This window comes from Amyelois transitella, chromosome 26 (assembly GCF_032362555.1).
Source record: "Amyelois transitella isolate CPQ chromosome 26, ilAmyTran1.1, whole genome shotgun sequence".
NCBI lineage: Eukaryota > Metazoa > Arthropoda > Insecta > Lepidoptera > Pyralidae > Amyelois > Amyelois transitella.
Genome location: NC_083529.1, coordinates 618,955 through 642,999, shown reverse-complemented (window position 1 = coordinate 642,999; position 24,045 = coordinate 618,955). Strand labels below are relative to the sequence as shown.

Sequence of the window (24,045 nt, the reverse complement as noted above, 5' to 3'; positions counted from 1 at the left end):
CTATACACCCCGGATTTTTGAGAGGCTTGCGTGGGGATATAAATCCAACACGTAGAGGCCCTTTGGAGAAGTTGATGTTATGTTGTTCTCCTGCCAAAACCCGTTCCCGGCCATATCAATAGACGATATGTCCATGAATATGACTTACACTATTATTATTAATTATTGAAACTAGTTTATGTAATGTACTTTTCAAATGAAATGGTTCTGGTACATTCCAATCCAGGAAATTTGTTCTGACGCTGTGGCAGATTAATAAACCTACGCTAGTGACTTCGTTGAGCCCAATTGAACCATACAATACAAGTTATATTTCAATAAAAAATGACCTTCAACATCTATTTTTGGTAGCGGTCGGCTATTGCACAACAAGCATTAAATACCTAGGATAATAGGTAGGATTTACCTGGAAATATTTGTTATGAAACTCTTTCTAGAAATAAGGGTGTTTATATATATATTCGCTATTCAAAATTCTGAGTAATTTCCTGATTCGATTTAAATCCAATCTAAAGAAAATGTTACTGTATTACTTTCTTGCTATACAGAATAGGTCTACGCCAAGAAAAGAAAAATAGAAAAATAAAGAACAAAATACATCAACTTCTGGCACGGATTTTCAAAGTTCTTTACAATCGCAATGCATTAGGCTGCGGCTCCACTGAGGTGGAGTTTCCATTGAAGCGGAGCGGAGACGAGATGTGGATTTTATGCAATATGATGATTGGTCGATCCCCACACGTCTCCGCTCCGCGCCGCTCGTCTCCGCCTCAGTGGAGCCGCAGCCTTATCCGGAATCGACCAGTTGACATCCTTGCCCGCCATGCCAACATCAATAGTGTCGACGTCATTGACATATGTCACAATGACACTTTGTATTAACCGGCTAAATGTAGATGCTTGTGTTACGGAACTTTTATATACTCTGCATGATGCCTTTTATTTTAGTATTATTACCAGATTTTTATTGCATTTTGCATTTTTTCGAGTGAGGCGGTGTCAACCTGAGGTGAGCGAAATTTAAAATTTAAGAAATTGCTCTATATTTATTACAACTAGGTAAGGCTTTAAGAATTCTAAATTGTAAAGGAAAAAATCTTATATGAGTTCTATTTAAGTACTTAATATGTACTTAAAAGTTTTCCATATTAACTACGTTAAACTTTATCTATACTAATATTATAAAGCTGAAGAGTTTGTTTTTTTGTTTGAACGCGCTAATCTCAGGAACTACTGGTTCGAATTAAAAAAATCTTTTTGCGTTGAATAGACCATTTATCAAGGAAGGCTTTAGTCTATATAACATCACGCTGCAACTATAAGGAGCAAAGAAATAATGGAAAATGTGAAAAAAACGGGCTTGAAGGCTTCAATTATGCTCAAAATAACTGTTCCACGCGGACGAAGTTGCGGGCATAGCTAGTCATGTATAGAATAGAATAGGATTTATTTCCAAAATTGCATACAAGGTATCACTTATTTGACGTCACTTCATTTAAATCTAATTTTAACTAGGTACTACCGCTTTACTTTTCCTAACATGCATAATGTTATCTAATATGTATTGGGAGGGCAATGTTAAAATATTTAGGTTTTTGAAGAATTCTCTATTAATCTCTTTGTTTGATATGGTAGATAGCTCGAATTGCCCTTTTTTGTAGAATAAAAATAGTTTGTATGTCTGCTGCTGATCCCCAAAGCAGTAGACCATACAACTTAAACTATAACAATAACTTAAATATACTAGCTTAGCAGTTTGCACATCCGTCAAATGCCTAATATGATGAATAGCGTATGCTGCAGAACTAAGCTTTTTAGAAAGTTTCAAAATGTGAGCATGCCATTTCAAATTTGAATCTTATTTTATTCCAAAGAAAGTAGTACTATCAACAAAATCTAATATTTTACTACTTAAACTAATAACTCATTTGCCTGCCTGCAGTAGTTAACAGTACAGGTAAAAATATAAATTTATTGAAAGGTTTAAAAAAAAGGTTTTTATGTTTCTGTACTTACAGTATTTAAGGTAGCGTGTTGTAATTAAAATTTTTCAACCTTTTGTTTAGAAGTGCACTCAATAAGTTCAAAAAAATAATGAGATTTTAGAAGTGCACTCAATGAATTCCAAAAAATAATGAGATTTTAGAAGTGCACTCAATGAATTCCAAAAAATAATGAGATTTTAGAAGTGCACTCAAAAAGTGTCAAAAAATAATGAGATTTTAGAAGTGCACTCAATGAGTTCAAGAAAATAATGAGATTTTAGAAGTGCACTCAATGAGTTCCAATAAATAATGTGATTTTAGAAGTGCACTCAATGAGTTCCAAAAAATAATGAGATTTTAGAAGTGCACTCAAAAAGTGTCAAAAAATAATGAGGTTTCATAATTATAGTAAAGAAATATATAAAGTGATTATCTTACAATGCAAAAAATAAATATGCCACCCAAAAAGCAATACTAATGTAGAGTTGAAAGAATCCGATTTTGCTTTCCAGGGCTATTTCCAACTTTTCCCTTTTGGAGTATACATACAAACATATCACTTCTATTTCCCTTATGGGTAAGACATGTCAATGGACACAAGAGTCCAGGACATAGAAGTCAATGGCCATGCTTAATGATAGAGTATTTATTCAAATATTGACAGATTGGTAGTCAAAAAGAAGAGTGCTAAGTATACCTTCCTCATTATCCCTTAATTGACTGTTACAACCTATGCCAGACAAGCAGCGGGCAGAATACATACATACATATCATCACGTCTATATGCCTTGCGGATAAGACAGAGCCAATAGTCTTGAAAAGACTGTAAGACCACATTCAGCTGTTTGGCTTATAATAATAGAATTGAGATTCAAATAGTGACAGGTTGCTAGCCCATTGCCTAAAAGAAAAATCTCAAGTTTATAAGCCAATCCCTTAGTCGCCTTTTACTACATCCACGGAAAAGAGATGAAGTAGTCTTATTCTTTTTTCTATTGGTGCCGGGAACCGCACGGCACACACACTGTTTGAAGTAATTCTTTATTATTTCAGAATTATGGCGGAACCAGCTGAACAGTCAAAGTCACTGACCCACATATCACCAGCGCTGACTAAAGAGGCGCTGTCAGAAGCCCTAACTAAATGGTTTGGAGAGAAAACGGTGTTCACTCATTGGGAGGTATGTTTTTTTTTCGTCCTTCCAAAATAAGAATTTTGAATCCATAATGCAAGTTCACTTGAAATTCCATTGATTAAAACATTAACACACATTCTCCTCATTTCCCTTAGGATTTAACAAAAAATATATTAATAGACTGTTGTAAGCTAGGCTTGTAAAAGGCGACTAAGGGAAAGGCTAATAAACTTGAGATTCTCGTAGGCGATGGGCTAGCAAGCTGTCACCATTTGAATCTCAATTATATCATTTAGCTGAACATGGCCGACAGTTTTTTCGAGACTGTGGGCTCTGTCTACTCCACAAGGGATCTAGGTGTGACTTTATTTATGTATGTTTGGAAAGCTTGTGTTGTGATGTGTTTAGTAGTTATTACATATCAACAGAAATGCTATGCCGTGTGGTTCCCGGCACCAATAGAAAAAAGAATAGGACCACTCTATCTCTTTCCCATGGATGTCGTAAAAGGCGACTAAGGGGTAGGCTTATACACTTGGGATTGTTCTTTGAGGCGATGGGCTAGCAACCTGTCAATTCTATCTTAAAGCCAAATAGCTGAACGTGGCCTATCAGTCTTTACAAGACTTTGCTCTGTCTACCCCACAAGGGATATAGACGTGATTATATGTATGTATTAACAGAAACACGCTTACTTCTGGGTTTGCTCAATTATTTTTCATTGCTTAAAACACAATTAAATTGAATTAAACAATTTCTTTTTAGTATGTTGGCAACACAGGCAAAGGCGACTCCTACCTCAGCGATCTTATCCGTATAAAAATATTTGGTGAATCACAAAACACCACGAAATTTGTCCAAGTCATCCTTAAAACTATCCCAAAAAATGGGATCCGTCGCATTACGTACCGCAGTCATGAATTCTTCAAAAATGAAATCAATTTTTACACTAAAGTTTTGCCGGCACTACTCAAGTTTCAGTCATCGAAAAACATTCCAGAACCGTTCGATAAACATTGCAAAGTTTTCTTCTCATATTGCGACGGTACCAACGATGTTTTGAGTTTGGAAGACGAGTCTTTACATGGGTACGGGCCAACTGTGAGGCAGAAAGGTCTAGATTACAATCATTGCAAAATGATGTTCAAAGTTTTGGCGCAATTCCACGCTTTATCATTCGCTATGAAAGACCAGTTGCCCAAAGAGTTTGATGAAATCTCGAATCACATATTCGAGACATACTATCATGAGAGACTGCGTGATTGGTATTCGCGTTTCTGGAACAGAATATGTGGTATAGCTATCGATGCCGTTGAGAAAGAGTACCCCGACTCTGTATACTTGGAAAAAGTTAAAAGTTTTGCATCGCCGGAACGTTACGATGACTTGATTGAAGCCGCTACCAATACTAAAAACACCGGTGTGATATCTCACGGTGATTCTTGGACAAACAACTTTTTGTTCAAATTCGTCGACAGCATTCCTGTAGCGGCGAAGATTATAGACTTTCAACTGTGCAGATATGCCACGCCAATTTTGGATGTGAGTTTTGTGATCTACGCTTGTACTACTCAAGATTTGAGAGAGCAGTATTATGGAGAGTTGATTAATTATTATTATGAAGTATTGGCTAAGCAGATCAGTGATATGGGAAGTGATCCGAATAATGTGTATTCGAAGGAATTGTTCTTAGCAGAATTGAAGAAATACTCGTATTTTGGGTTAGCGTTCAGCTTTGAATCGACTCCTGTAATTGTTTTGTCTGCTGACGATGCTATTGATATGGAAATTGAGGTAATTTTTTTCACATTTATAACCAATACATACGTTAATATAGTCACGTCTATATCCCTTGCGGGGTAGACAGACTCGAGTCTTGAAAAGATTTATAGGCCACGTTCAGCTGTTTGGCTTGAAGATAGAATTGAGAATGAAATAGTGAGAGGTGTCTAGACCATAGCCTTAAAGAAGGTTTCCAAGCTTATTAGCCTATCCCTTCGTCGCCTTTACCGACATCCATGGGAAAGAGATGAAGTGGTTCTATTCTTAAGTTCCAGGAACCACACGGCAGTTTAGAATAGATTTAAAGTTTAAATCGATTTTAATTGTTTCTCGGAAATTAAAGGAGAAATAATTTTTAATGTATAAAATAGATTGTAGTTATGAAATTTGTAACTAGATGGCGCTGAAAATAATCAAAATAATTTGCTTTTTTTGCAAGTTAACAAAATGCATAAAATAAATGTTTCAGGATGAAAAAGGTACTAACATTGACGACTGGTGGCAGTTAACCCCCTTCAAAACAAAGGAAGGCAGGTTGCGGGAGGCCAACAATATTGTACATTGCGTTGACAATGGATATATATAATACTAGAGACTCACCACGGCTTCGTCCGCGTCTGAAGTAGTATTATCGGTTCACTGTTCACTTTAGGCGTGGTAGCGCAACATACAAACATTTACTTTCGCATTTATAATATTATGTAGAGATTAGCAGCTAATAAGACTATAACACTAACAGATATTGTACCCTTTTGTCGGTGAAGGAATTTTGTTTGTTTTGTAATATTTCTTTGATGCACAAAAATTAACACAGTTTCAAGAAATAGTTGTAAAAGAAATTAAATCACTTGCAATGGCGGATTTATCCCATTAAGGGATCTCTTCCAGTCAACCGGCAAACAATAAAGGAACAAGGCAATTTTCGTGATCGGTTCAATATTTTCGTAGATTAATCGGCACAAATAAAAATTACAAATTTTACCTCTTTATAATATAAGTTTAAATAGGTATATAGAGATGGTGGTGGGGGTGTAGCCGGGATTCTATATAAGTGAGACTTGGAAGCAATTGAGATGACATACATACATACATACATAAAATCACGCCACTTTCCCGGAGGGGTAGGCAGAGACTACCTCTTTCAACTTGCCACGATCTCTGCATACTTCCTTCGCTTCATCCACAATTGAGATGACAATTTATGACAATTCTACAAATTTTTACTATAAGATTCCGAATCAAGAAATCCGTTCGACATTGGATCTTATTTACATGAAAATAAAGCATATAATACTGAAATAGGTATAAAACTTTTACATTGCACGATTTTGTGCTTTAGGTATTGCAATACGTTGAGATTAATTTTTAAATGGTATATATTTGTAAAATGACGTATAAAAGTGAAAACTTGTTCTCTTTTTTGATTTCTAATTGTAATAATTCATGTTATAATTTTTATAATCTTATTTGTATATATTTTTTATATAATCTATATAGAATAATGTTGTTTAAAACAATGAAGATTTTGTATAACTTCCATGATAGTTAGTAGACAAAGAATGTGCGTGCAATCTGCTTTTCCCGCGTAAAATTGTAAAAGTTTATCAAGGGAATACTTACAAATTTGGATTTCTTTTGATGCGATGAGTCGGCAAACTCAATTCCATAGACGTGGCTTCGAGTCTCGTGCCTTTCGGCTCTGTCTACCTCGCAAGGGATTGTGGCGTGATGTCTTTGGTGCATGTATAGCTTATAATTTATAGGAAGTGTCTAGTCTGCCACCAGTGGTCATTTAATAAAAATAAATATACTGCCACTTGTGGTTAGATAAAAAATTATATTATTCTGCCGCTATAGGCACAATAACAAATAAGGCTATTTTGCCACAAGTGGCAAGTCAAACCAACAAAATATTCTACCGCTAGTTAGAGGCAGCATACCTACCAAAAATAAACAGCCACCAAAGCTGAGGCAAGCCTTTTGCGGCAATTGATATACTTATCAAAAAGTAGTAAATGATACACGATTTCTAAGAAATATATTTATTTTTCATGTACGAGTACATAACAACGTTTATTTAGATATTGTTCTTTTTTTTCTTAACTCCTACTACTGTTAGATCATGTCCTTTGGGTCGACCTCTGCGTTTTCGGACAGCTGGTAATCTTATTGTTTGATTAACAAGAGCATTACAGGTCTGTGCATTAGCTAAAGGCATTTAATCAGGCATATTTTTGTCATTTCTATCTTCAGTTTTTACATGTTTCTCAGCCTTTTCTAGATTTTGTTTCTGTTCAACAGGTTTCTCTATATGTAGATTTATTTCTTTCTCATCCTGTTTATTATGTATTATAAGTTGTCTCTCTGCGTATTCTATATTTACTATCTCTAAATCTTCTGCAGTATGGTCGATTAATGTATGTGCCTTATTTGTTTTTATCGTTACATTTTCATAGTTTTTTGTGTCTTCCTTTTCTGTTTCTGGTTCAATATGTATTATTACATGTGTCTCTAAGTTTATTTTATTGCTTTCTTTTTGTTCATTATGTATTATTACTATATTTTTAGCAAATCCAATTTGCTCTGTTTCTAAAACCTCTGTAGTGTTATTGTTAATTTCTATGTTACTTGTTCTTTTAAACGTATTTTCATCTTTATTTCTGTCATCATTTTCTATTTCTTCGTCGTTTATTTCTAAATGTTGTATTTTTTTGGTCTCTTCCTTTTGATTAAGTACTGTTATTGTTTTATGGCCTTAATTATTTTAACATAGCTGTTTTGTATTTTTGCGGTACACAGAAAAAGCACTCTAAGTGCTTTTTCTGGGTTTTATCGTTAATTATAATTTACAGTAATACAAACAATGAAAACAGTTTAAAACTTCCTCATCAACTACAAAAAAAACCGAAAGGGTTATGTTTTTGTTTTTGTCACATTACTAACTTCGGTACGATACTTTAACATAATGAAATATATGCTTTATATACAAGTTATAAGGAACATATTCCAATAACTAATAACTTGTGGCGGAATAGCATTTTATATTATTCTGCCGCAATAGGAACAACTTCACTACGCTGCCCTAGTGTATTTTAAAATTAGACTTTATTAGTTTGACTAAAGGAACAAATTTGAATACCACAATACTTGTGGCAGAATTATTTAATTTCTTATTTTACCACTAGCGGCTTAGTAATTCGATTTGTTAAATGGCCGCTGGTGGCGGACTAGACACTTCCTAATTTATATCTTTGTCCATCTGATGGTCTCTTCTAGAACGTTGACAAGGCATTAGGTATATTCTATCTTTTTCTCTCTAAAAGGCTTTAACTTTTATTTGGATTCTTCTTTTAGGCGATGGGCTGTCACTATTAAAAAATGACGCCTCTTCAAAGTTTAAGCCTGTTTTTCTTTTGTATTATCATGACAGTATTGTAATCAATATATCAATGTGTTATTTTAATAAAGAAATATAATTATACAAGTTATCATACTTATATATAATGCGTATTTTTATTTTATGAATCTGAAGCCACAGATCTGCAGGTAGGTACTATTTGCCTAATTAAAGATATTTAGAAACTTTAATACTAGCTGTGCCCGCAACTTCGTTCGCGGGGAATAGTTATTTTGGGCACCATTGAAGCCCACAAGGATGAATAATTTTCCCCGTTTTTTTTCAATTTTCCATTATTTCTTTCCTCCTTATAGTTGCAGCGTTGTTATATAGCCTAAAGCCTTCCTCGATAAATCATCTATTCAACGCAAAATATTTTTCAATTCGAACCAGTAGTTCCTGAGATTAACGCGTTCAAACAAACGAACTCTTCAGCTTTATAATATTAGGTAGTATAGATTCAGTCACATCTTAAATATCAGCCAAATTATTTACAAATATCAATTCCATCATAAGCCTAACAGCTGAACGTGGTCAATCTTTTCAAGACAGCAAGCTCTGTCTACCCCTTACAGGATAAATATGTGATTATATGTGCATGTATGATTGAAATCAACCCTGTGTGTTTCTTAACAAAAACAAAACAAACTTATATTTTTATTTCAAATTTCTGAGCCCCGCAACCTTTGCAGGCAAACCTAACCCGTATTAGATCCATGGTTGCACATTCAGTTGCAAACCTGAATGTGCAGGTTTCCTGATTACGTTCAAAGAATCCATGGCCAGAGGCATACCCCGGGCTCCTCTCGAGAATGGTGAGGATGCATCAAAGACCAAAAGGTACAAACTAGGTACTAAGAGCTGGAGGCTTAGACAATGTAGTATCGCTTCTTAACGAAACGATGTCGAAGTTCTTTTTCGTCTTAGAGATAACGATAAACATTTCCTAGCCAATGTAACGCAATTGTCGCGATCGTTGTGTCGAACGGATCGTTCGATAAACAAACGAATATTGGCTATGGTAACGAAAATTTAGCTGTCAGTTTCAAATTGGAACAAACAAAGCGGGATTATTCTAAAGTTTAAGTGAGTGTTTACTGTGAGTGTGGTGAGTCGTTTTTAATTGATATTATTAATTCTTGACGCTTTTTAATAATCTTATAGCAAAACTTTGATAGTGTTAAATTATTAGTGTTTTTACATAGTTTTTACGTAGATTTCTTCAAAATTAAATAGAATCATCGTGATTGTAACTGTTCAAAATAAATATAGTTATTTTTTTTATTTTTAGTGTTAAAGAATGGATTCTAGGGTAAGGGCAAGTCCCGAACAACTCTCAACTCTACTGGAGTATATGGAAAGGTAGGTAAATCCAAGTTATTTTCCATTTCTTTTAAATTCAATCGTACAAAACTTTGGTACCACTTCAATCGCTAATGTAAACAATGACGCGATAATAACAATGAAGCATTTGTGTATTGAACCGTTGCTTATGTTACAGTCATGGGGACCTGGCTAGGCCTGTTGCAGGGGCACAAGGTCGAGTACGGTCAGACCAATTATGGTCTGATCTTACTAATATATTAAATTCCGTTGGTGGTGGTGTCAACGAAACAACAGACAAGTGGAAAAAAGTAAGTAATGACTAGCAATTCTATTCCAATAGCCGTATTTGAAGAGTCTTTGTGATTATAAGTTCTTTCTATGGAAATTACTCAGATATTTAGTTATATTTAATAATCTTTTCTACATATTACATGCCAAGCAATTTGGATGTGGATCTGGTATAGATAAAGTCACAAGTTACAATCTGCTTTGATGTGCAAATCAAGCACCTAGAATATCATATATTATTATCACATATGTGCAAGAAGAGGTAACAGGGATGTTAGGAATTTTTCGGTCCAGTGGAGTTGTTGTATGCATACTTATGACTGATAATTCCAAAAAGGTATGGGCCGATTTAAAATCCAAGACTAAGAAAAAAGGTCTGACCTTGCGGCAACATGCCAGAGGGACTGGAGGTGGACCGGCTAGCCAGAAATCCTTGTCGCATTTGGAGGAAAGGGTTCTGGCTATTATCGGCCCAACAGCAGTGGAAGGACAAGACTCTATACAAGAGCTTGGATTTAGTGTATGTATTAACCTTATTTTCCAGTACCTCATGTAACAAAATTATTAGCTAAAAATCAATACTAACTAGGTAAATCTTGTTGAATAAATATTGTACTTGAATATTAGAAATTAAAAATTTTAGCCATTACACATATATAATTAGATAAAACAGTATACTATTTAATTAAGTATCTACATATTCAATAAATATCACCATAATAACTTTTTCAGAGACCTCAATCTTCTGCACCTGCACCCTCTCAATCATCTGCAGTTGTTGCCCAAGAAGATGATCCAGTATATGTGGACTATGGTGGTGGTGTGGTTAAATATTAAAATAAGTAGATAAGTATATTGATAAGTTAAAAGACTGGATACTTATTAAAATTGTTATATTATTATTATTATTTTCTTTTTCATTTGATACTAACTTAAAAAAATATACTTAAGCTTAAATAAAATGAAACTATAAATTATATACAGACAGAATTATCTAGTCAGTAGAATGCTGCATTCTACTGACTAGATAATTTCACATAGCCCTTCCTCGAATTAACTCGTTTTGATTAGTGTTGGTTGTAGAGGTGTTATGCTGTATACTTTGATCTTCACTACCATCAAGAGCCTCAGCTGGCATATCTGTTGGAGCAGGTAGTTTAGCATGTATTGCAATATTATGCAATACACAACATGCGTTAATAATTCTGCTAGCCACGTAAGGCTGATAGTGAAGAACACGGTGTCAAAGCATACACCTCCAACGAGCCTTCAGTAATCCAAAACATCGTTCTATGCGAGATCTGGCTTGCACATGACGTCTGGTATATATTTCTTCTTGGGACCCTTGTTCAGCATCTAGTATAAGCGTCATCAACCAAGGTCGCTGTGGATATCCAGAATCCCCTGAAATTACATACTCAATAAATATTTTATCCTACTACTATTATAAAGGCGAAAGTTTGTATGGATGTTTGTTACTCTTTCACGCAAAAACTACTGAACCGATTACCATGAAATTTGGTATGTAGGTAGCTGAAGACCCAGAATAACACATAGGCTACTTTTCATCCCAGAATTCCCGCGGGATTGATAGGGTTTCCATGCGGACGAAGTCGCGGGCGGCCTCTAGTTCAAAATAAATTGAAGAACTATAATGTATACTTGGGTGGCAAACAATGAATACTAATTTAATTTAGTTGATTTCCAATAGTTTATAGAAGTAGATGTATTATTTAAATGAAATACTTTACATATGTTTATTCCATATAAGTTTTTTATCTATTATGGTTTGCAATGAAATATAAGAAAAAATGTCTTACATACCTAATAACCAAACATGTTCACCACTTTCATGAAGCCCTCGCATGAAAGTCTCTACATGACTAGCGGACCATATGTGGGAGTCATGTGTAGCACCACCAAATTTTGAATTGACATTAACTATTTTTAAATCGAAATCGCATATCTGGGGAAAAAATATACAAAACAATTTGTTTTGGGGATATAACAATTGATAAAAAGTTATATAATACTCAATCTGTGTGATTTGTCCCTATATATTTATTTACATGTGATACCTTTGACAGGTATATTCAGGCCATTTGAATTGAATTAACACTTTATTGCACAACATATAAAGAGTAGTATATTTAGGTGTTTTGATAATAAAAATTAAGTCTAGTTTCTTACCACTTGAACATTTAATTAATGATATCCTTTTCTATTAAAAAATGAATATTCATCCTCCTCTGGTCTTACTATAGCTATATGGGTACAATTAATGCACCCAATAATTCCAGGCAAATTATGTCTTATATGGAATTTGGAAATGTTAACAATTTTATAACAAATACTGGCTGTAGGCCTAGGTGACAAATATTAAGAAAGGTTTTATATCTTTATAATTACACTTACTTCTCTTTGATTAAAGATCTCCCATGTGGTGTTTGTGGAAACATTATCCACCTGCTGACCATCCAATTGTGATTTAAAGAATTCACAACCTCCCTGACACAGCGACTTGTAGTCCGTTGTGTCAAATATTGTCCCACACCTACAATTGTCTGGTATAACCCTGTGGCTAAAAAGCTTAGAGTACACAGCACCTGAAAAACACAGTAATGTCTCTGCATACTCGTGTGGTTTTCTTTATAGGATTAGACTATAGAAATTTCTATAAGTATTCTAAGTTTAGAGATAAGTATACTTATTTCCCTATGAGGTTAATCCTTATGAAAGTTCTTACCTTCACTTCCAGGGAAATTTCATTGGATCCTTTCAATCCAGTATATCTTTTTAGTTCGTCGCATAATCGTCGAAAAGTTTTTTTATCAAGCCTGAAATGTTGTATAAACAACAATTCCGGTATATCTTCAATCGTTTCCATATGTCTTCTTGATGAAAATCGCCTTTGACGCCTCACCCAGGTATTCTCATTATGTGCAGCCCACAATAAACGTAAAGAATGCATTTTTATATAAATAAAACTGTATTAACGCAACGTAGCCCTTGTACACAAATCACAGCTGACTGTAATTTTCGGCCATTTTGTAGCGATATCGACAGCCCCCAAGCTTTCGTTATTATGGCGAACACATGTCGAATCGAACGATCGCTCCCGAAGAGAAAGCGAACGTCAAAAGTGCCGCTTGGCTACGCATTTGTATTGAAATAGGCGAATAAACAATTCGCTAATTGACGATTTCGTTTCGTTTTCGACATGAATGTAAACATTGTCTACCAATTTTGTTATCGATCTCGATCGATCACGTGATTTAGCGAAGGCTTATGTCATCCCATACATTTTTTTATTGCCGAACTTCGTCATCGTTTTCAAAATGTTACTTTGTCTAAGCCCCCTGGTTCGACAATATTTGTGTTTTGCGAGGTGGCTCCGTCATCTTGACTTTCATCTAAATCCAGGACAAAGAAGATATAAAAATGATAAAACCAATATACTCTTCAAATATCTTTTTTATTTAGCCACTTGATAACCCTAACTCCTGGCGTACCGCCGGTCTCTGATGCCGTACCAATCGAAGTCCTGGCGCGGATTCACGTCGTCGGTGGCTGGCGCGAAAGTGGATCTGATTTTCGAGAGTTCAAAGTCTTGGTTCGTGGGTGGCGGCTCTTCGTGACTTCCTGCCATACAACATATTTATATATATATATATATATATATATATATATCTCAGACTTCGATAAACTACAGCAGGATTATTCATCATCACTACATAGTATAAAACAAAGTCGCTATTTTAGTCTGTTTGTCTGTATGCTTAAATCTTTAAAATTACGCAACGGATTTTGATGCGGTTTTTTGTAACAGGTAGAGTGATTCAAGAGGAAGGTTTTTATGTATAATAACATTTATAATTTAGCACCCGTGCGAATCCGGGGCGGGTCGCTAGTTAAAAATAAATCCTAATTCCAGTCTTAAATACATACATATGGTCACGTCTATATCCCTTGCGAGGGAGACAGAGCCTGAAAATACTGATTGGCCACGTTCAGCTGTTCGGTTTACTGATAGAATTGAGATTCATATAAAGTGACAGGTTGCTAGCGCATAGCCTAAAAAAAGAATCCCTAGTTTATAAGCCTATCCCTTATAAATTTGGGATTCTTTTAAGCGATGGGCTAGCAAACTGTCACTATTTGAATCTAAATTCCATCATTAAGCCGAACAGCTGAACGTGACCTATAGATTGTTAGGTCTGTCTACCCCGCAAGGACAATAGACTTGATTATATGTATGTATGTTCACTTTTATTAAGATCTTTATTGAGTTTTCATTTGCTTTGCTTCGGCGGTATGTGCCCTGCGCCGTGCACTACCACATACAAACTTGATAGAATAGAATAGATTTATTTTCAAAATTGGACACAAGGTATCACTAATTGACGTCACATCACTTAAATCTAATTACAACTACTACCGCTTCCAAAGCGCACGTGTAGAAGAAGCGGCGGAACAAACTACACTGCAGCATTAACATCGGACGTCAATTTACAAATATAGATCTCTTAAATCTAAATCGTGGACGAATGCACATTGAACGTATCTTGATCAAATTAAGGACGTCCTGGTAAAGGGTCAGGTCGAGAGTACCCGAAACCGCCGAGCTTGCATGAAGAGAGTTATGAATGTGGATGAAGCGAAGGAAATATGCAGAGATCTTGGCAAGTGGAAAGAGGTAGTCTCTGCCTACCCCTCCGGGAAAGAGGCGTGATTTTGTGTATGTATGCACATTGTCTACTTTAAAAAAAAACATGAATGAATGTAGAACTGTTGCGTTCATACTTACCGAAATAACCGATTCCTGGTATTCTCGTTGTGGATGTATTGTCGAATATGGTCGACGCCCATACGTCGTAATCTGGCACCCAAACAGTCTCGTCCAGGGGTTCAAACCCGAAGCCCGTTTGCTCCTGAGTCCCTTTGTACTCCACACTGGTAAGGATAAAAATAATTTTTATTTTTTTTTGATAAATATATCTAAACTGTGTGGTTCCCGGCACAAATACAAAAAAAGGATAAGACCAATTCATCTCTTTCCCATGAATGTTGTAAAAGGCGACTAAGGGATAAGCTTACAAACTTGGGATTCTATGAATATCCCATTTTATTTTCGTTCAATTATAAAATCGTTCAATTCGCAAATCACGGCTCTTTCCCGGAGGGATAGGCAGAAGTAGTAGGTTTATATTTACATACATTCATACATATGGTCACGTCTATATCTCTTACGGGGCAGACAGAGCCAACAGTCTTGAAAAGACTGAATGGCCACGTTCAGCTATTTGGCTTAATAATAGAATTGAGATTCAAATAGTGACAGGTTGCTAGCGCATCGCCTAAAAAAAGAATCCCAAGTTTGCAAGCCTATCCCTTAGTCGCCTTTTACGACACCCATGGGAAAGAGATGGAGTGGTCCTATTATTTTTTTGTATAAGTGCCGGGAACCGCACGGCGCTACACACAAGAGCATAATCAAAAAGAAATCACTGTGATATAGAGAAGTCTTCGTAGTAAGTCCCCTCCTCCCACTTCCACTCCTGAATGTCGAGCAACTTCATGTCCTTGGGGAACCCCCACGCGTACATCTCGAACCGGAATTTGTCGGAGAACATCATGTACACGGATATATCGAACGTTGACACTGGAAACACATAATAATTCTTATAAAAAACAAACATACAAATATTCTTACAGACGGAGTTTTTTTTTTCAAATTCATGCTCGGTTAGTGACTATTTTTTCATCGTAATAAATTTCTTTTTTTTTTTATATATCTATATGTTTATTATTTGTCACATATAATAACATACATTTAATAAAGCAGTAAAAAATTACATATATATATATTTATATATATATATATATATATTTATATATATATAATTTTATATATATATATATATGTAATTTTACCGGGTCTATATATATAAACTAATTGTCCCGACCCGGTAAAATTTCATAAGAATCGGTCAAGCCGTGTCGGAGGAGTACGGGAACGAACATTCATTTCATTCATTCCATTCCATTCTATTCTATTATATTCTTCGTATCACGAAGCACTCACATCTGTAGGTGTGGCAGGGCCCCCTGTACTTCTTGCCCTCCAGCTTCTCCGGCCGCGGACACATGTGTTTCACCCGCATCTCGGAGACGGCCGACGCGTTCACCACTTCGAGAGTTAGACATGTGTACTCCACGTTATCTGCTATCGTCATCTGTACAAATGAAGTTATGTATGTAATTTCTACAATATAAGAGGTCTAGGTATCAATAGAAATAAGAATAGGACCGCCTCGTCTCTTTCCCATGGATGTCGTAAAATGCGACTAAGGGATAGGTTTACAAACTTGGGATACTTTTTTAAGGCGATGGACTAGCAACCTGTCGCTATTTAAATCTTAATTCTATCATAAAACAGAACTGTCGGGTCTGTCTACCCCGCAAGAGATATAGACGTGACTATATGTATGTATGAATGTAATATTAGTAATACTACCTAATAAATTATACGGGACAAATAACACAGATTGAGTAAGCCTCGAAGAAAGTTCGAGACTTGTGTTACGAGATACTAACTCAACGATACTATATTTTATAATAAATACCTACTTATATAGATAAACATCCAAGACCTAGGCCAATCAGAAAAACTTCTCTTCTCATCATGCCCTGGCCGGGATTCGAACCCGGGACCTCCGGTGTCACAGACAAGCGCACTATATACCGCTGCGCCACAGACGCCGTTGTAACGTTATGCTCTATGGTCTAATCGCTTTTTTTAGCTGTACACGGCAATTTTTCATCATGCCCTGGCCGGGATTCGAACCCGTAAATAATTATGGATAAACATCCAATATTAGTTGGTATTTGTGGCGACATCTCTACGCCACTCGTCAACAACATCAAATCACACAACAACTGTCAATCATCGCAAAGAAATTGACGCGCTCAGCCAATAGCAGCGAAGAACCCAAATCGCGATTTCAATGATTTCACGGATTGGAGCTAGGTATATATGTATACAACGTATAGATGCCGTGTGGTTCCCGGCACCAACACAAAAAAGAATAGGACCACTCCATCTCTTTCCCATGGATGTCGTAAAAGGCGACTAAGGGATAGGCTTACAAACTTGGGATTCTTTTTTAGGCGTTGGGTTAGCAACCTGTCACTATTTGAATCTCTATTCTATCATTAAGCCAAATAGCTGAACGTGGCCATTCAGTCTTTTCAAGACTGTTGGCTCTGTCTACCCCGCAAGGGATATAGACGTGACCATATGTATGTATGCATGTATATATACAACCTCCGACACAACATCGTCTGTCGCGCGGTTCCCCAGGCGTCACACCTAGCCTACAGGAAGATCTTCCCTTTGGTGGCGGTCGAGCCGGATCATAGCTCTTGCTACACATTTATACTCACATTGTAAGTGAGGAATTGGTACTGATTATTGTCAGTTTGTAGTATGATCAGCTCCCGGTATATCAAATTCTGTTGCTCCTCATAATCACAGTCTCCGTAACGCTGGAGTGATTTGCTCATGCCATCGCTCGCTGGAAGTATTAAAACGTATATTGTTACGTCTTTATCCATTACGGGGCGGACAGAGTCCCAGAATGTATATAGAAGACTTTATGTACCGTATGTTTGTATGTATGTTTGTTCACGATTATCTCGCGTTTAGCTGAACCGATTTTGATGCGGTTTTGGGGAAGTGTTTGTTACGATTAGGAAAAGGTTTTACAAATTTAACCGACTCCAAAAAAGAAGGTTATCGATTGAAGGCGGTTTTTATTAACAAAAGTTATTTTATCTACTAATATTATAAAGCTGAAGAGTTTGTTTGTTTCTTTGAATGATCACATATGGTCACGTCTATATCCCTTGCGGGGTAGACAGAGCCAACAGTCTTGAAAAGACTGAATGGCCACGTTCAGCTATTTGGCTTAATGATAGAATTGAGATTCAAATAGTGACAGATTGCTAGCCCATCGCCTAAAAAAAGAATCCCAAGTTTGTAATTTGATTTTTCTATTGGTGCCGGAAACCACATGGCATAAACAAATACAAACAAACATTAAGCAGATAAATGGCATTAATCTAATATATTTTGCACTACGCACATAGCAAAGATGTGGTACCTGTATCAAATAGCAGATGCCCATCGGCGCGACCTGTGTCTACAATTAATTTTGAAAACACTATCTTGAAAAATATTGCCAACCTAATGCTTAAGCATATTAAAAAAAAAATACAAACAAACATAACAGATAAAGTATATGAATTCGCACTTACACCGCAACACATATTTGTGTTCATGTATCTTAGATATTGTGACCTGGGAGAACTTGTCCAGGCTGCTCTCAATCCAGGGGTAGTAGCTCATCATGTCCAGGAAGCGGGAGGGCATCCCGCAGCCTGGCCCGCGGACGCCCAGGCCCAACTGGCAAACAATACAAGCATACAGAACTGTTGGCTCTGTCTACCCTGTGAGGGAAGACGTTGACCACTCCATCTCGTTCCCATGGATGTCGTAAAAAGCGATTAAGGGGTAGGCTTATAAACTTGGGATTCTTCTTTTAGGCGATGGGCTAGCAACCTGTAACTATTCGAATCTCAATTCCATCATAAAGCCAAACAGGTGAACGTGGCCTATCAGTCTTTTCAAGACTATTGGCTCTGTCTACCCCGCAAGGGATATAGACGTGATTATATGTATGTATGTACCAGTAGTTCCTGAGATTAGCGCGTTCGAATAAACAAACAAACCCTTTAGCTTTATAATATTAGTTTAGATTAATCTGTGGCAGATGGCCTTCGTTACAGGACGAGACAATAACGAAGACAATAAATAACAAAGAAGACAATAAAGAACAGAGAAGACAGTAAACAGAGAAGACAATAAAGAACAAAGAAGACAGTAAACAAAGAAGACAACAAAGAACAAAGAAGACAGTAAACAAAGAAGACAATAAACAAAGAAGACAATAAACAAAGAAGACAATAAACAAAGAAGACAATAAACAAAGAAGACAATAAACAACAAAGACAATAAACAACAAAGAAGACAATAAACAACGAAACAAGAAGATGTAACTGTAACAGCTGACCAGCATCCAGCGGCCCCAGGCGTCGCGCGCCGCCAGCGCCGCGCCCGCGCCCCACACGCACGCGGCGCCCCGCGGTGACGTCACGCACGCCACGTGGGGGGGGCGCATCTTTGCCGTGTACAGCTTGAAAAAAGCGTACAGACCATAATCTATATTGTAAAGTTGACGTTGTTGAAGAAAATGCTGCAGTGCAGTTTGTTACCGCTTCTTCTGCACTGACGCCTTGGAAGCGGCAGTAAACTTAGTTTTTAAGTAATTTATTTGACGTCAACCAATGTTGTTAAACCATACGTTTTGACAATTAATAAGCGATATATAGTATCCTATAATAATGAATAAAAATTTTGAATTTGAATTTGAATAAATTTAGAAATTGAACTTATTATTACTTTTTGTAATGGAATTTATTATTATTTAATTTATTATTATTATTCAATGTATCTATATATGTAAAGCTGATTGATGTATCTCGTGACCGGAGGGTTGGAAATTATCTGGCTCAGAGAATCAGCATTGCCATTCAAATTGGCAATGCTGCCAGCCTTCTGGGCACTCTCCCGCCATGTTGATGCTATGCAGGGACTGTACAATTTATAAATTAAATTTTAGTTTGTAGTCATCTTTTTTCTTTCTTTTTATAAGTAGTTTTAGTTTTAATTTGATTTAATTGTAATCTATATTATATCTACCTTTGAACAATTAAAAAATACATACATTTGCTGAAACATAGAAGTCTTTACAAAGATTGCCTGGAACATGTATCACTGGTATAACTTCCTTTTGAAGGTTATTATAATCTAAAACAAAAGAAATTATAACCGAGTAGTGTAGTCCTTTGTAAGAAATCTTCTTCGAGACTTCATCCGAGTGGAATAGTTATTTTGGGCATCATTGAAACCCTCAAGGATGAATAAATTCCCCCGTTTTTTTCACAGTGCCGTGTGGTTCCCTACAACAGTACAAAAAAGAATAGGACCACTCCATCTTTTTCCCATGGATGTCGTAAAAGGCGACTAAGGGATAGGCTTACAAACTTGGGATTCTTCTTTAGGCGATGACCTGTCACTATTTAAATCTCAATACTATCATCAAGCCAAATAGCTGAACGTGACCATTCGGTCTTTTCAGGACTGTTGGCTCTGTCTACCCCGCAAAGGATATAGACGTGACCGTATGTATATATGTTTTTTCACATATTCCATTATATCTGCGCTTCTTTTAGTTGCAGCGTTACGTTATATAGCCTAAAGCCTTCCTCGATAAATGGTCCTTTCAACACAAAAAGAATTTTTAAATTCGAACCTGTAGTTTCTGAGATTAGATTATTTATAATACTCGTATTAATATAGATTGAATTTAACATACCTCAACACAAGTCTCGAAATTAATTCGGGGCAAACTCAATGTGTGTAATATACCTATGTGTTTTTATTTTATTTATTTATTAATTTACCTTCTTTAAACTTCACAACGTAAAACTCTGGATTTCTCAATAAGTCTGGTGGTGGGCACAGGGGTCTAATGTTCAAATATTTGGCTGAAATTAAATACCACAATATGTTAGAAAAGTATAATAAATGACGTGTGGTTCCTTGCTGTATATAATACATATACTGTACATTAAGGATGCAATAAATAAATTGAATTGAATTGCACTTAAGAATAGGACTACTCCTTATAATCTTTTTCCATGGATGTCGTAAAGGCGACTAAGGGATAGGCTTATAAACTTGGGATTCTTGTTTTAGACGATGGTCTAGCAACCTGTCACTATACGAATCTCAATTCTATCTTTAAGCCATACAGTTAAACGGGGCTTTTCCATCTTATCGAGACCGTTGTCTCTGTCAACCCCGCAGGTGATATAGACGTGATTGTGTGTGCGTGTGTGTGTGTGTGTGACACACACATTAAAATCATGAGCTATTTGCACTTAAAAGCCTAGTTTAATCGTGAAATTAACTGCTATACCTACCCTCATTTTATGATAAATCATTCTTTATATATTTACACATACTTAATAAAACAGATTCTCTGAGCTGAACGAGCGCGATCGTGTTGTACGTCTGCCCGTACTCGGGGTGCAGCACGTAGCTGCGCACGCGCCGCTCCTCCCCGTTCCACTTGTCGCCGAGCAGGACGCGGGTGTTGGCTCTGAAAATTACAATTATAATTAACTAGCTGTGCCCGCGATTTTTGGACATCATTGAAGCCCTCAAGGATGAATAATTTCCCCCGTTTTTCTCACATTTTCCATTATTTCCTCGCTCCTTATAGTTGCAGCGTGATGTTATGTAGCCTAAAGCCTTCCTCAATAAATGGTCGATTCAACACAAAAATAATTTTTCAATTCGAACCAGTTGTTCCTGAGATTAGCGCGTTCAAACAAACAAACAAACTCTTCAGCTTTATAATATTAGTATAGATCATCTAGTTAACCAATTCATGTATTGAATTCTTCTTGCAGACGATGGGCTAGCAACCTGTCATAATTTGAATCTCAATTCCATCTTTAAAACATACAGCTGAATGTGGCCTTTCAGTACTTTCAAAGCTGTAGGCTCTGTCTACCCCGCAAAGGATATATAATATATATATATGTGACTATATGCAAGCAGGACGCGTGTGTTGGCTCTGAAAATTACAATTATAATTAATTATCTAGTTAACAAATTCATGTATTGAATTCTTCTTGCAGACGATGGGCTAGTAACCTGTCACTATTTGAATCTCAATTCCATCTTTTAAACATACACCTGAATGTGGCAAGTCACTATTTTCAAGAGTGTTGGCTCTGTCTATCCCGCAAAGGATAAAGATGTGACTATATGTATGTACGCAGTTCATGTAAGGGAGAGAAGATTTATTTTAGACACTGGAATAAAAAAAAGATACTGTGGATTACCACTAGCGTTAGACGCTGTAATAATCTAATCCCGTTCAAAATAACATAATAATCATAACGTTAGTAACGTAACGGAGCATAACATATAATGTTATGTATACGTCTATATCCCTTGCGGGGTAGACAGAGCCAACAGTCTTGAAAAGACTGAAAGGCCACGTTCAACTGTTTACTAATGAGGTTGCTAGCCCATGACCTTAAAGAGTCCAAGAAAGTATATAAGCCTATCCCTTATTTACCTTTTACGACATACATGGGAAAGAAATGGAATGGTTCTATTCCTCACTACACGTTGTGAACTCACCACGTAGGTATTCTAGGTGACTGAAGATACCTACACAAAAAAGAACTGTCCATCTAAGTATACGTAAGAATATAAATAAATAAATATATACGGGACAAATTACACAGATTGAGTTAGCTTCGAAGTAAGTTCGAGACTTGTGTTACGAGATACTAACTCAACGATACTTTATTTTATAATAAATACTTATATAGATAAACATCCAAGACCCAGGCCAATCAAAGAAAGTTCTTTTCTCATCATGCCCTGACCGGGATTCGAACCCGGGACCTCCGGTGACATAGACAAGCGTACTACCGCTGCGCCACAGAGGCCGTCCAATATATAGAATAAACCATTTGCGTCATCACATTACATAAAACACTAGCAACCTGGCTTGAAGATGCATCAAATAGCACACAAACCAGGAAGCTGCTTTGCACAAGTGATAAACAAACTTAGAGTGATCTACACTAATATTATAAAGAGGAAAACTTTGTTTGTTTGGTTGTAATGAATAGGCTCAAAAACTACTGGACCGATTTTAAAAATTCTTTCACCATTCGAAAGCTACATTATCCACGAGTAACATAGACTATATTTTATTTCGGAAAAAAATAGGGTTCCGCAATAATATATAAAAATAATTGGCAAAACAGCGTTTGCCGGGTCAGCTAGTAACAAATAAAATAAAAAAATAAATAAAAAGAAGTATACGTAGGTACCTGAAATCATTTTTAGGCATCGGCCCCACATCAGCGGCTGGGGCTATTACAAAGAGAACGTGTATCAAAGCTACCGTCGTCACTGCGCGCTGTTCCCCAGCTTCACCATCTGAAAATCATCATCTATAGATACTAATATTATAAAGCTGAAGAGTTTGTTTGTTTGAACGCGCTAATCTAAGAAACTACTGGTTCGAATTGAAAAATTTTTTTTTGCGTTGAATAGACCATTTATCGAGGCTTTAGGCTATATAACATCACGCTGCAACTTTTAGGAGCGAAGAAATAATGGAGAATGTGAAAAAAAAAACGGGGAAAATGATTCATCCTTGAGGGCTTCAATGATGCCCAAAATAACTATTCCACACGAATGAAGTCGCGGGCACTGCTAGTTCTCTTAATAGCCCGTGAAGAGATACCAAATGTCAAAAATTGGTGCAGCTTTTTAAACGAAAGATTTTCTGATTTAGAATGTTATAGATCTTAAAAAACTTTTTTACTCACGATTCATATAATACAGTATCCCAACCCAAGGGTACTCTTTGATTTCCACATCACCAACTTGAACTTTAGCGCTGTTATCTATACCGCAGTCTATAAGGTCCATTTTTAGTGCCAATATAGAAGAAACTGTAATATTTTACAGACGAGGTTATTTCGGCTTTCACTTCCATAGAATAAAGATGATACGGACGCCGTAAAGGCGATTAAGGGATAGGCTTATAAACTTGGGATTCTTTTAGGCGATGGGCTAGCAACCTGTCAATATTTGAATCTCAATTCTATCATTAAGCGTTTCAGCTCAACTGACTGACTGCTGGCTCTGTCAACCCCGCAAGGGAAATAGTCATGATCATATGTATGAATGAATAAAGTGCCTAAAACCACACGACATGATTATTAAGCTTGGGTAATAGGTATCAATATGGATACATAAGACTAAATATTAAAAAATACTACTGACTTACCCTTTATTAAAAAGAAGGACGCTACTAAAGTCCCTAAGACTTTTCCGTAACTTATTTTAAATTCTTTAAATATATTCCACATATTGTACTTATCATGCGAATCACACAAACTAACTT

General features: G+C 36.2%; 3 protein-coding genes and 1 long non-coding RNA gene across 6 annotated transcripts; 2 read left to right on the top strand and 2 right to left on the bottom strand.

The window, feature by feature from the left end:
* The first annotated feature begins 892 nt into the window (after nt 1-892).
* LOC106131742 (uncharacterized) lies at nt 893-6,900 on the top strand. 2 transcript variants are annotated; one of them, XM_013330932.2, is made up of 4 exons: nt 893-1,009; nt 3,039-3,165; nt 3,886-4,914; nt 5,372-6,900. In XM_013330932.2, the coding sequence occupies exons 2-4, from the start codon at nt 3,043-3,045 to the stop codon at nt 5,486-5,488; spliced, it is 1,269 nt and encodes a 422-aa protein (XP_013186386.1). In that variant the 5' UTR covers nt 893-1,009; nt 3,039-3,042; the 3' UTR covers nt 5,489-6,900. The 2 variants fall into 2 exon arrangements, with proteins under 2 accessions (XP_013186386.1, XP_013186388.1); XM_013330934.2 differs by having other exon boundaries at nt 1,004-1,059.
* A 2,272-nt stretch (nt 6,901-9,172) lies between these two features.
* Nucleotides 9,173-10,821, top strand: LOC132903437 (myb-related transcription factor, partner of profilin-like). Its single transcript, XM_060951772.1, has 5 exons — nt 9,173-9,407; nt 9,591-9,661; nt 9,801-9,933; nt 10,251-10,433; nt 10,646-10,821. The coding sequence occupies exons 2-5, from the start codon at nt 9,600-9,602 to the stop codon at nt 10,748-10,750; spliced, it is 483 nt and encodes a 160-aa protein (XP_060807755.1). The 5' UTR covers nt 9,173-9,407; nt 9,591-9,599; the 3' UTR covers nt 10,751-10,821.
* Nucleotides 10,790-13,247, bottom strand: LOC106131729 (uncharacterized). 2 transcript variants are annotated; one of them, XR_009657404.1, is made up of 4 exons: nt 12,660-13,247; nt 12,329-12,519; nt 11,738-11,879; nt 10,790-11,317 (listed from the first exon to the last, which is right to left on the bottom strand). It is a non-coding gene; the product is annotated as an uncharacterized LOC106131729 (long non-coding RNA). The 2 variants fall into 2 exon arrangements; XR_009657405.1 differs by lacking the exons at nt 12,329-12,519; nt 12,660-13,247 and adding an exon at nt 12,104-12,238.
* Nucleotides 13,248-13,369: 122 nt separating this feature from the next.
* On the bottom strand, nt 13,370-23,728 carry LOC106131720 (uncharacterized). The gene is made up of 12 exons (XM_013330895.2): nt 23,465-23,728; nt 22,961-23,069; nt 21,065-21,201; nt 20,501-20,584; nt 19,762-19,844; nt 19,048-19,170; nt 18,233-18,380; nt 17,360-17,490; nt 15,999-16,149; nt 15,422-15,575; nt 14,721-14,866; nt 13,370-13,555 (listed from the first exon to the last, which is right to left on the bottom strand). Exons 1-12 carry the CDS (start codon nt 23,565-23,567, stop codon nt 13,410-13,412), a joined length of 1,515 nt encoding a protein of 504 aa, XP_013186349.1. The 5' UTR covers nt 23,568-23,728; the 3' UTR covers nt 13,370-13,409.
* Between the last annotated feature and the right edge of the window lie 317 nt (nt 23,729-24,045).